We start from the raw sequence: 12,720 nt of genomic DNA on the forward strand, positions 1-12,720 counted from the left end.
TAGAGGCATTCCTCCTTCTTGTCCTCTTTAGCCACAAAATGGAGTCCAAAAAATTGAAAATGGTATATACCATTCATGTCTGCGTAAAACTCTCTTGTCTATAACCTTCAATTGAATGAAATAATACATCACAGGTCAGCAAATGGTCAAAAGTCAAGGATTACCTGAAGCCCGTTTCCTTTGTTGTTCTTTGGCAGCTGTCCTTTAAGTTACATTGTTTGTGCAGAGATTAGTGCCTATTGATAGCCCTGTTTTCCAGGAATTGTCTGTCCTCTGCTGCATTTGAAATTGTATGCATGTTGCTAATTCCTACCTAATTTATCAAACTAAACCATTTAGTTATTTTATTTAGCCAATATTGTATGCCATAATCCTGGACAAAAGCAGAGTTACAGATTTCACTTATTGAATAAATAACTTACAGAGCTATAAACATTGCAAATGTATGGTTAATCACTGTTGAAATACAGTTATGCACAGATTATAAGCAAAGCTTCAATGTCCTCTATTTTTATAAAATCTAAAATAAATGTTGGACTGGAATCCAAACATTCTGTCAAGTTTGAATAGAAAGCCCTGCCCAACCCACCAAGTTCTCAAAGAGTGCAAAGTATATGTGGCAGTCCTGCAGAAAAGGAAACATCTCACCCCTAAATTTGGGAAAGAGGCAAGAGGCACTTGCTCCAGATTGCAAAATACTGTGTTATTTGTAAAAAGAGGTGAATAATAGGTGATATGTTCAGGTATTTTTAGTAATGTAATGCTTGAAATCTTTCTCCTTTCAGATAAAACTATTAAATTATGGAAAATCAGTGAAAGGGATAAAAGAGCTGAAGGTTATAACTTGAAAGATGAAGATGGACGACTTCGGGATCCATTTAGAATCACAGCGCTACGGGTATTTCTTTAACATTAGTAATAAAATCTGAATAATGTCTGAACCTGTTACGTTGCATTTAAGCCATAAAATATTCATTTCTGAGCTAGAATGCAAAAATATATTTTATTTATTTATTATCCTGGGTAGCACCTCAATTACCGAAGGTTTGTTGTTGTTTTTTAATGTATTGTAAAGGGTCACAGAATCAACACCCACAAACATAAATGTAAGAAAAGATCTCTGAGCTACATTTGGCCCTTAAATCCTATCATATGGCCTTTCCAACCACAAGTAGAAATTGGCAACAGCTCTGTTCTCTTGTGTGGAAAACAAATGGAAACATAAATCCTAAATTAGATTTAATAATTCAAAAAGAAAATTTCACCATCCCCTCTCCCAATCTAGGAGAAGAAAAAAACCTAGCTTCTCATTGCCTTATCTTTCCCCCAATACCTATATTATACATATTCCCTTTGGTCACTAATAGGTTGCCACTGCCTAGTATAAACAATCCTAATCTGGATGGTCTGATTTTGTTTTTCTATATTCCTTTAATGTAGGACTTCTGAAATTCACTGTTCTGCTGCATAAAAAGACTAAAAAAAATAATATTTGAAATAACTGATCTTCTATGTTGAATAACATCAATTGCTTGATGCAGAACATTTTAATGCTATATGAAAGTTAGGTTTCATTTTAGTTTAAGTAATGTATGTCAATTAATTTAATTATTTTGGAAGATTTTTACTGTGTTAGCTAATTCTTCAATCATAAAGAAGTAAGCTATCTCTGTACTTTATGCAAGATAGTTCCTCCCTCCCTTAACATTTTATGAAGCCCATCTCCCCTTTAAGGCAATTCTAGGCGCCTTTCATTGGCAGGATATATTTTCTCTCCTCAATAGGCAATATTCTTATATTGTCTCTATCTGAAAAGAAGACAACTCTGCTACCCCTACCCCACCCCACCCCAATAATTTACCTGTAAAGTGATAGGAATATCTTGGATTCCCTGACAAGGTAAAGCAGGGGTGTCAAGGTCACGGTGTCATATTGTCACATGACGTATTGTGACTTCCCCCCGTTGCTAAATCGGGTGGGCGTGGCCATCACGTGACACATTCTGCCCGCGGGCTGCGAGTTTAACACCCCGGAGGTAAAGGAAGGAAGGAAAAGACAGGTTTCTTCTTCAGTTTGCAACAAGGAGGTAGTGAGGTAGATCATCTTAAATTCAGGATTGTCTTCTATTTATTATATCCAGCAATGTTTCTGATATAATGATGCTTGTAATATTACACCAAGTTGGATGCTAGATGTTGAGCATGTGAAAAGCCCAGATGATGCAGTTTTACAAAGTATATTAATGTAATTATACACTGTTATCTTTATAATTTTTAGAAACAAATGGATACACTTTTTTAACAGAGTGTTAGCATGCTTGCTTCTTTCTAAATGCTGTTGATACTTCAGACACTTCTTGTTACTAATATTAATAAGATGTGATTACGAGGTATTTTATTCTGAAACTTCTATGGAATGATAGAATTTGCTACTAGAACTCAGTGCTATACTAGGTAACCAGTATTTGCAAAAAATAATAATAATAATTACAATATGAATGAGGCAACAGTAGTTTGTGGCAGTATCACCTTTGTAATCATAACCCAGGTTAAAATTGTATACTCACTTCCCTGGAAGTAATTCCATTGAATATATTTCCATGGGGACATAGATTGTACAGTTTGAGCAAGCCACCTTCTAATTAAAACTTTTTAAATGGTTTTTGAAAAGCATTTAGCTTTAAATGCTATCAAACTAATTTGAAGTTTCAAATTAATATCTCTTTCTCAATTTTTAGGTGCCAATATTGAAACCCATGGATCTCATGGTAGAAGCAAGTCCCCGAAGGATATTTGCAAATGCACACACATATCACATAAACTCTATTTCAGTAAATAGTGATCATGAAACATACCTTTCTGCAGATGACCTAAGAATCAACCTGTGGCATTTAGAAATCACAGATAGAAGTTTTAGTATCCTTTTTACGTAAGGAAAAAAATGTATAAATATAATAGAATGAAATAGTTACTGTTTAATACTTGATTAAGTCTCAGCAGGTGGCAGCACCTGACTGATCTTGTCTGGTCACAGAATCTAAGCAAAACTGCTTAGTATTTAAATTAAGTTAGACGACCAAAGAATCGGGATCTGTAGACTAGAGCAGAAAATCAAAGTACATCCTAAAAGGCAGTGGCATACCTTTTTCATGACCCTGCCAAGAAAAGTGACAATTCTTACTGACTTCACTGGGTATATTGCTTTTCTTTACAGCTGGTGCACAGTGGATCACAGAGAAAGCCAAAGAATACCAATGAGAAGTCAGTATCTGCCACATTGATTACAGAAAGCCTTCAGTTGTGTCACTCATGTCAAGCTGTGGGATGTGCTTAGAAGAATGGAAATCTTGGGAGATCTTGTCCTCATGAAAAAACTATGAACAGAGCATGTTGAAACAGCTTGAGGTTTGGCAAAGGAGTGAAGCAAGGCTGTATACTTTCCCCTTATCTTTTCAGCCTATAGGCTGACTATCCATTAAAGAAAATTGAATTAAAAGATTAAAAGAACAAGGGGGTTTTAAAATGGGAGGAAGAAACATCAGCAGCCTGCATTGTGCTTATACCCTACTCTGATAGTCAAAAATGCAAAGGATCTACAAGTTCTGTAATAAATGTCCAGAAAATAATGAAAAAGATGGGACTAAAATTAAAGACCAAACTTGATAGTGGGTACAAAAACCAACCTTAGAGTTGACAATGAAGATATCAAAATGTTAAAAATCTTCTGCCTTTTAGGATCCTTTGAAAGGAAAAAGTGAAGGATTGGGCCACTGACTGGAATTTGGTAGAGCAATCATGAAGGCCTTGGAAAAGTTATTCAAATGGTGTGATGTTTTATACTTACAAAGATCAGAATTGTGCAGGTTTTCCTGTGACACTATGGAAACTAAAGTTAGATTTTGAAGACAAAGGTTATTGACAGTTATGATATTTGGTTTTGGAGAAGACTCGTTTGGATACCACAGAGAGCCAAGAAAACAAATGGATCCTCAAACTAATAATCTAGAGTTCTCACTTGAGCGTGACACACATAACCAGAATTGAATCATCATTCAACCATATTATACAAAGACCTAGCTTTCTGAGAAGATTCTAATGTTGGAAGGAAAAAGAAGAGGATGGCAACAGAAAGATGGATGGACTTGGCTACAGTAGCAACAAGTGAAAAACAGGAAGACCTGAAGGACCAGTTTAGAGACACATCATTGTGAATTAACCTTCCTTTGTGATTGCTAATGGAGTCAACACTGACTGGACAACACATAATCATAACTCTTTAAATGGTGTTACTGAAAATTCAATGGCTTGACTACACTCAAAGATAGTATGAATTCTTCTGACCCCTTGAACATAAAGTGCCTGTTGGCTTGTTCATAAATTACAAGCTTAATATAAAATATTAACTTCATTTAACGTAATTGCACAGTGAAAGTGAAATTACAGAATAGCTTAGTTTTGTTACCATGTCCTTGAATCCTACATATCTGAAATGCTAAACAGTTAAAATTATGTCAATAAATAGTAAACATGTTCATAAAGCTGTTCTGAAATTTAAGTGACTGTTTTAGAAACTACATTAAATGCCACAGATAAAGGTTCTGAATGTTGCAACAGAATTTTATTTAAAGATTTCATAATGTTTCTCCTGTGTAAAGTTGGATTTTTGGGATAACCAAATCAATATTAACCTTTACAAGCAACTTTCAGATATTGTAGACATAAAGCCTGCTAATATGGAGGAATTAACAGAAGTGATAACTGCAGCAGAGTTTCATCCTCATCATTGTAATGTGTTTGTCTACAGCAGTAGCAAAGGAACTATTCGGCTCTGTGATATGCGTTCTTCAGCCCTTTGTGATAGGCATTCAAAATGTAAGTAGTTAGGCTTTATAAAGCATATTCGGAACTGAAATGGGTATGTTCATTTTTGTGAATAAGTACTATATAATTGACAGTAAAGAACTTTTCAATATCATTCCTATGGTGAAAGAATTTTAAAGAATAGAAAACCTATTATTTTAGCTCAGGGGTATCAAACTGGCGGCCCACAGGCCGGATGCATCACACGCAGGCCACGCCCACCCCAGGTCAGCAAATGGGAAAAACATTGCAAAATGTAACATGACGGTAATGTGACGTGGTGAGTTTGACACCCGTGCTTTAGATAGTTCTTAAGCAAGGCTGAAGTGTGAGACATGACTAATATAATTTAGTTTGCTCATTTATAAAATATAGCTGCTCGATTTTTGGCAATCCTATCTTAACTAGGTATTTTTTATAAAAAAAAAAAAAACTTAAGTTTCAGTATATTTTTGCTACATCAGTTGGGTTGATAAAACATAACCTTTTAATAATGATCATAGCTAATTTAAGTTGACAGAACAAAATCATCTATTACAAATCTGTTTTCTAATGTGTTGGATTTGAAATAGTGTGTAAACATTTCTAAACTCAAAATTAAACATCCCATATCCTGAAGGAATGTCTCACGGTCATGGTCTTGTTTTGAGTCTGCTAATTTTTTTATATATATATATTTAATTGGAAACACTCCCTAATATATTTTTAAAAAGAATTCAGTTGTTAAGGCTGCAATTGTAATTAAGTTTGAAAAATACTAATACTCTTGCAATTTGTAGTTAGATATTGAGAGAAAAAATAATTGTGATATTAGTTTGGGGTTAGACTCTTTTTTTTTTTCATCTTTATGCTTATGCATAGTAAGTATTGTTCCTCCTAATCTGGTGCCATTTCAAAAAAAAATGGAAATAGGCTCCTGAGAAGCTTGTACAAATATAGAACTATGAAGTACCTTAATATGCATTCATCTCGCCCCCAGAAACAGTACCCAAAAGTGGCTAGGAATAAAATGCAAATTAAATAACAAAGCTGTTAACAATTATGATGTAAAATTATTTGACACATGAACAGCATGAGAAATTAGAGAAGGTTATCTATCTTTGGGATGATTTAGGCCAAATTCAGTGGTTTCATGAATGGGTAAAGGCAGATTTTGCACTAACCTTCAATGGAAAATTGTCCTGTCATGAATGGTATGTCATGACTGCTTCTGCAATAAGGTTCTTGGGAGAGTGTTAGGGCTGGACTGGGGAAGGCTTTGGATCCAATTGTGATCCAAATTCCCTCCATTTTCCAGGCATACTTCTGGAGTGAATGGGAAACTATATCGGCCCCTGGAGCTGATGTAATTACTTGCTTTCCCTTGGGGAATGTAATGGGAAGAGGGTTTAAAAAAAAAAAAAGACCAATTGGCGAGATAATATTTTTACAAAGGTAAAAGCTGCAACCCTCTCTTCTGCCCTAGCTGGCATGAGCACAGCAGAACTCAGGAAGTGGAGGATCCTCCGGGAAAGATTCTCTTTCCCCCACCTTATTGGATTGGTTTGCCAGGTAGTATCTTGAAGCATTTTAAACTGTTTTCTTGTTATTAGATAACTCTGCTTATGAAAGCCTGAAATGACTGCTTTCATAATTAAATGTAAATAAATAAAAAGCTAGACTTCTCAACCTTTGGTTCAATGTAGTTTCCAGAAACAAAATATGTCATGATTATACATTGATCATTTTTAATAGCTATTTAATATTTAAAGGTTTAGGAGCTCACATTTTGAAAATAATTTGCTTTCTGATTACAACTGTTTTAGAATAAATCATGTGAGCAAACAAGAGGAACTCTTAGGGTTTTATGCAGTTTCCCTGATTGTACTAGTTGATTTTCAGGCCCAAGATGCTTACATTGTATAAAGACTTTTGTACAATGATTGCTAGAAGTTTTCTTCCCATAAACTATATTCTGAGGTACTCTTAGCAGAGGAATTCTTGCAGATCCCATCTTGTATATGTTTAATATCAAGAACTGTTAATTTTCTTTATCACGGGGATTTATGAAATGAAACAACATTTTAAATTAAATGTAGCCCTTTTCTAGTTTAGAAGGGGACATAAAATTTATAATTTTATCCAAGATATTTAGATATGTCCTTATGTTTACTTATTTTTATTTGTTTCTATTTATATGGCTACCACCTCAATCTCGTGATTCAGGGTGGCAAACAACAATTTAAAAGATAAAATAATATCACTGTTTTGTACTTATATTTGGTGAAATATATTTTACTGTTGGTTAGTTTAACATTGTTCAAGAGCCTGAAGCCATTGATTGGGAAGAATATTGTTTGTTGAATATTTAAATATAAACTTTATAAATTGGAGATCAAAGATTAGCAAAAGCAACATTATTTCTGTATAACTAAGGAAATGCCAGTAAAACTCAGAAATTAAGCCGCATTAGGATTAGCAAGGAGAAAATTAAAACTTCAATTTCTTTACTGTTTTTTGAGCACAAATAGTTGTTCATAAACACCTGCTATGGTACCTGTAGAGCTTCTGTAGTGCCCCATCCAATTTGGTTTGTTTGGTTGTTTTAGATTAATAAAATCAATAAATGAGAAACTGGAATATTGCAGATAATCAGATATTTTATCTTTGAAGTATTTTCTGGTCTTAATATACATTATTAGAAAATACAAATATGGAAGAGTGCCATCCTACTCAGAAGTTATGCCAGTCAACTTGTTATGATAGAGCAAGAGTCCCCAACCCCTGGGCTGTGGCCTGTTCTAAGCTGGGCCGTGCAAGTGGCAGGTGAGAGCGCATGTGCACAGCATCACTTGCGTGTGCAGTGGGCACTCATTAAGCTCCATTTGCACATGCGTGTGTGTCTGCTGCACAACAGAACCATCTCTTCCACCACCACCACCCGCCCCTCTGGTCAGCCAAGCCAGAAAGGTTGGGTACCGCCACTGTAGAACTGAGATGCTTAAAATCTTTTTATCTTGGGACCCTTTGCCACTTTAAAAAATTATGGTGGATACAAAAGAGGTTCTGTTTCTACAGGTTACATTTACCTATATTTATTATATTAAAAATTAAAATTGACACCATTGCTGCTGCCACTTCTCACAATTATTTGATGGGAATTCAATATTGTATTATTTTTCAACTTGTTAGTAATTAATATTCATTTCATGAAACCCTGACAGAGTCTTGAGGGACCCTCAGGATCTTAGGAGCACACTTTAACAAATATTAATGTAGAGCAACACATAAGTGTATATGTGTATCCAGAGTCACTTTGGTACCCATTCTAATAGGCAGAGAATGGACATGTCTTTAATTTATTAAATGTATATGCCACCTATCTCATTGTGAAGTTACCCTGGGCTTACAAGCTTTATTTCAGTAACTCTCAAGGCATACTGTCTGGAAATACAGGTAGTCCTCGACTTATAACCACAATTGAACCCAAAATTTATGTTGTTAAGTGAGACATTTGTTAAGTGAGGTTTGCCTCGTTTTACGAAATTTCTTGCCATGGTTGTTAAATGAATCACTGCAGTTGTTAAATTAGTAACCCGGTTGTTAATCTGGCTTCCCCATTGACTTTGCTTGTCAGAAGGTCAGAAAAGGGGATTACATGACCTTGAGACACTACAAGAGTCATAAATATGAACCAGTTGCCAAACACCTGAATTTTGATAACATGACCATGGGGAAGCTGCAAAGGTCATAACTGTGAAAAACTCATAAGTCACTTTTCAGTGCCGTTGTAACTTTGAACAGTCACTAAATGAACTGTTGTAAGTCAAGGACTATCTGTAGCTGCTTTAGCTAAGCCTACATTTATTGAAAAGGTAACAATGTTCATCTACATAATTATTAATCATTTTCATCCCTATCTTGTAATTTTCAGTCTTTGAGGAGCCTGAAGATCCCAGCAGCAGATCATTCTTTTCAGAAATAATATCTTCAATATCAGATGTAAAATTCAGTCACAGTGGTCGATACATGATGACCCGAGATTATCTTTCAGTTAAAGTATGGGATTTAAATATGGAAAACAGGCCAGTAGAGACCTATCAGGTATAGTGCTCATGCTTTAAAAAAAGAAAAATAGATACTCTGCAATGGAAAACCTTCTCATACTGTTCTGCACTTGTATATTTTAAGGTTCATGAATATCTTCGAAGCAAACTCTGTTCACTGTATGAGAATGATTGCATCTTTGATAAATTTGAATGCTGCTGGAATGGTTCTGATAGGTAAGTCTGGTTTATATACGTCAAAAAATTTCCTGAATATTGAAAACGGTTATATTGTCTAACCGTAGCAAAAATAAGAGAGAGACGGTTCACTTTAACATATTTGCAGTATAATAGTGTATTATCCAGAATTTGCTAGTCCATTGAAAAGGCCAACATTTGCAAACCCTGCTCTGCCTCTAAATGATGACATGTGATAGCATGTATAATAGATTAATAAAGGTGCCTCCAGATGTGTATTCATAACCCTGATCCACTTTACAGATCATTTGATTGGATCTGATTCACCCTTTGAATTTGGAGGCATAAAAATATCTAAAGTTTTTTTTTTTAATGAGATGAACATTGAAGTATGGTAGACGTTCTGAAGGAGGAGTTAGCAGACTTCTTATGAGAAGGGAACAGAGACCATGTCACTACTTGTCACCATTCCCAAGGGATGTGACTCCCCAGCTATACCCTGAGAGTCAGTGAAACTATTGCCAAAATAAACTAAGGAGCTGCAGGCACCTCTCCCTCTCTTGCTTCCTCTATTTCTTTTGGGGACGTGAGCAAGATGATTTTATGTGGTGAACCACATCCGATCCATGGGTTGCAGGTTGCCAAACCCTCTTCTAGCAATTACTAAGTTTGCAAACAACTTTAAGGGATTCCACACAATAATTTTTTGAAATACTTCTATTGTATCTCTTTTAAGTCAAAGATTAAGGACACCATAGCTGTCTCTAAATTATCAAGAAAAAAAGCCTACTTTTAACCCCATTATTTGCAATATCTTTAAAATGAATAGTTGTGGCCAAGGCCTATTAAAGAACATTGCAACAGCAACTGTATTTAAAGCGTGTCCCAAACCAATGTTAGTCCTGCTTCTCATTTTCCAGCTTTTCTTCTTAAAAGCAGTAAACATCTGTAGCCAACTTAACAGCAGTTAGCATTTAGGAACAAGGACTGTTTTTTAGGCTAACCTCCTTTTATTCAGTGTTGAGTGTGAAATTAACTTCAAGCAATTCAATTCAATTCAATTCGTTGTTGACAAGAATACAGCATGTGTACAAAGAGATTGGCTGAGCCTCCCTTTGTGCACGCACACACTCTGCAACACAATACAACTCACAGTGAAAGACAAAAAGAAAATCCCTAGCCCAGTGAATCCTACTAACAAACACTCAGTCCTATTGCACCTGCAATTATTGCAGGTTGCACCGGCCCCGCAAGTCAATCGTACTATGTTGTTGTAGAGTTATTTTTCATTCAGGAATGTGACAGTCCACAGATAAAAACTGTTCTTCAGCCTGTTTGTGCGGCTGCCTATGCTTCTATATCTTCTATAAGCAAATACAATTAAAAGAAATGTTGCCCAAACATGGAAACCATTCCCGCTGATGATAAGGGCAAGAATTTGTCAATCGCTCCTAAAAGGCAATTGATAAATACCTATAACTTAGTGCTTCTGCCATTCATAATACTGGCTGAAAAGCTGCTGGGAGAATTTCTTCCAGGCAAAATCAGAGCTACTTCAACCTGCCTCTTCCTCTTCCACTTACCATTGTTCTTAAACTGAACAGACACCCCTCACCAGTTCACTCTTTTGCTGTTGCAAGGAGAGGGGTTGCTTAACTCACATGAAGGATTTTACAGACTAAGTAGTTGCATAGACCCTCTCTGTAACTATAGCTACCTTCTGATAAACCCTGTTGGCTATGCATTCCAATTTGCAGAACTGCAAATTTTCCAGTTCTGGAACCAATGAAGTTGTGGCTAAAGAAACTTCAGAAGGAAGCTGTTCAGTTTTAGAATGTAGTGGCAGGATTTCTGGGCTTAGTAACGTCAAGAGAAAGGAGTTGAGGACCAGCCTGATTTATCTTTGCCATTGCCATTCCTATTCCTCTGGCCGAATCTCACCAGAAATGAGTATTGGAGCTAGTAAAAGAGGAGAGCTGCTTTGCTTTGCTTTTATTGCTATGTGTCTATGGATGTGCCATAGGAGGAAGGTGCAGTTGTCACATGGATTCCTGTTTCATGCTGCAGACTGAATAGAAAGGGCAATGCTGCTGATCATGATGAAGAGGAAAGAGGTCAAAGGATATTGAATGATGCTGTACCATTGTCTTGTAAAAAGCATCTCTTCCTTTCTCTGTGCTGAGGAACAGCTATATTTGCAGCTGTTGGCGCAGGTTAAACTATCATGCTTCTTCCTTTAGGTTTTTCCTCTGCTTATAGATGGAAGAGGAATTGCTTCCCTCGTGCCACAATAATATTTCCCACACGTTTGGAAACTAGAGGGATGCCTTTACTGTGTCCAAAATCCACTTGTCTGTTATCTTCCATGTTGCACTGCAACCAGTGCCCCACTTCATGTTGTTATTCAAATTTATGTTTATTTAAAGCACAAATTACGAGCTTCTTGGTGCTTCTGCATTATGTTTATGAGTTTATTTTTACAGTTGCATATTTGATACATTGTAATATAAGGAAATAATATCTTAAAAGTTAGCTTTTAAGATATAGCATATAAAGTAGAAACTGCCTCAAATCCAATTGTGCTAGGCTTAAAACAAAAATAAACACATATAAAACAGGGTTTGTCCTCCTGGGAAGAATGAAAAGAGAGACTGCACATGCTGATATGATAAATGCTCTACTGCAAATGTCAGAAAATTTAAATAAGATTTGGCTGAATTCAAAGAAATAAAAGACATTTTTTAAAAAAATTATTCTCTCTCCTCCATCCCCATAAACCTGTTCAGATTCTAGCAGCAAAACAAGATACAAACAGTAGAGCAGAAACAAAGAGCAGGATTATTTTCCCACCCTAAGAATTCCAATAGTTAGAATTTTCAAAATTCATAAAATTAATTGGCCAGCTTTTGGGTATGAGAGAACCTATTGCACCACTAAACCCCTCCTTTGTGCTGTAAACATAGGAGAACAGAGTTGCAACATTGTTTCAGATCCTCCTAGAGTGAGAAGCATGGAGGGATTTCATTGAATGACTGGCCTTTTTCAGACAGTTCAGCTCACTTCTATCTGGTTCAGTGATTCTGATAAGTGATCTACTTATGTAGAGTGATTTTAATGAATTTTCCATAAATCAAATTGCCTTGTTAAAAATCTATGCAGCTTTTAAGTGTTTTTAATGTTCTACTGCAAGGCATCTCAAGGTATCTCAATAATGGGCCTAAAGGGCCTTGTCAGGTATGTTTCCTTCAAAATCCAGGAAAAAATGACCCAAACTCCATTTTAATAGAGATTAGTACTTTACTGAAAATGAAGCGATCGCAACCCAGGTAAAGCTGGAACTAAGCAAAACGCGCGAAATTGCATCTAGAAAGCATCTTCCCCCCCCCCCTTGTCCATCGTCCATCATCCAATCCAAAGGTCAGGTGGAATCACGTCTGGCAACGTCATCCATCAGGAATGAAATGACGGTTGGTCTGACGGCTCCTTTGGAGAATTGGTTTCGTTTCTTGAAAAGACTCCTCCTGCATCCTTCCCCCCCTTCGCCCCTCTAACTGTCCCCCCCTCCCCCCCCGTTTCTTATGGCAGCTGAAGCAGTCAAAGCGGAGGCTGACAGGCCTAATATAATTCAAACAAATAAC

At 36.2% G+C, this 12,720-nt stretch overlaps 1 protein-coding gene across 3 annotated transcripts in view; it reads left to right on the forward strand.

Moving 5' to 3' along the window:
- PPP2R2D (protein phosphatase 2 regulatory subunit Bdelta) overlaps nt 1-12,720 on the forward strand; it is a 42,539-nt gene that overhangs the window by 25,948 nt on the left and 3,871 nt on the right. For 2 of the 3 annotated variants that reach the window (XM_070945314.1, XM_070945315.1), the window contains exons 5-9: nt 786-898; nt 2,738-2,915; nt 4,707-4,871; nt 8,773-8,942; nt 9,030-9,121. In XM_070945314.1, coding sequence (XP_070801415.1) covers nt 786-898; nt 2,738-2,915; nt 4,707-4,871; nt 8,773-8,942; nt 9,030-9,121 — 718 coding nt within the window. Of the gene's footprint in view, nt 1-785; nt 899-2,737; nt 2,929-4,706; nt 4,872-8,772; nt 8,943-9,029; nt 9,122-12,720 lie in introns of all 3 variants that reach the window. The other variant, XM_070945317.1, reaches the window with a different exon arrangement.

This window comes from Pituophis catenifer, unplaced genomic scaffold (assembly GCF_029215685.1).
Source record: "Pituophis catenifer annectens isolate HBS135680 unplaced genomic scaffold, rPitCat1.0.hap2 SCAF_6, whole genome shotgun sequence".
NCBI lineage: Eukaryota > Metazoa > Chordata > Lepidosauria > Squamata > Colubridae > Pituophis > Pituophis catenifer.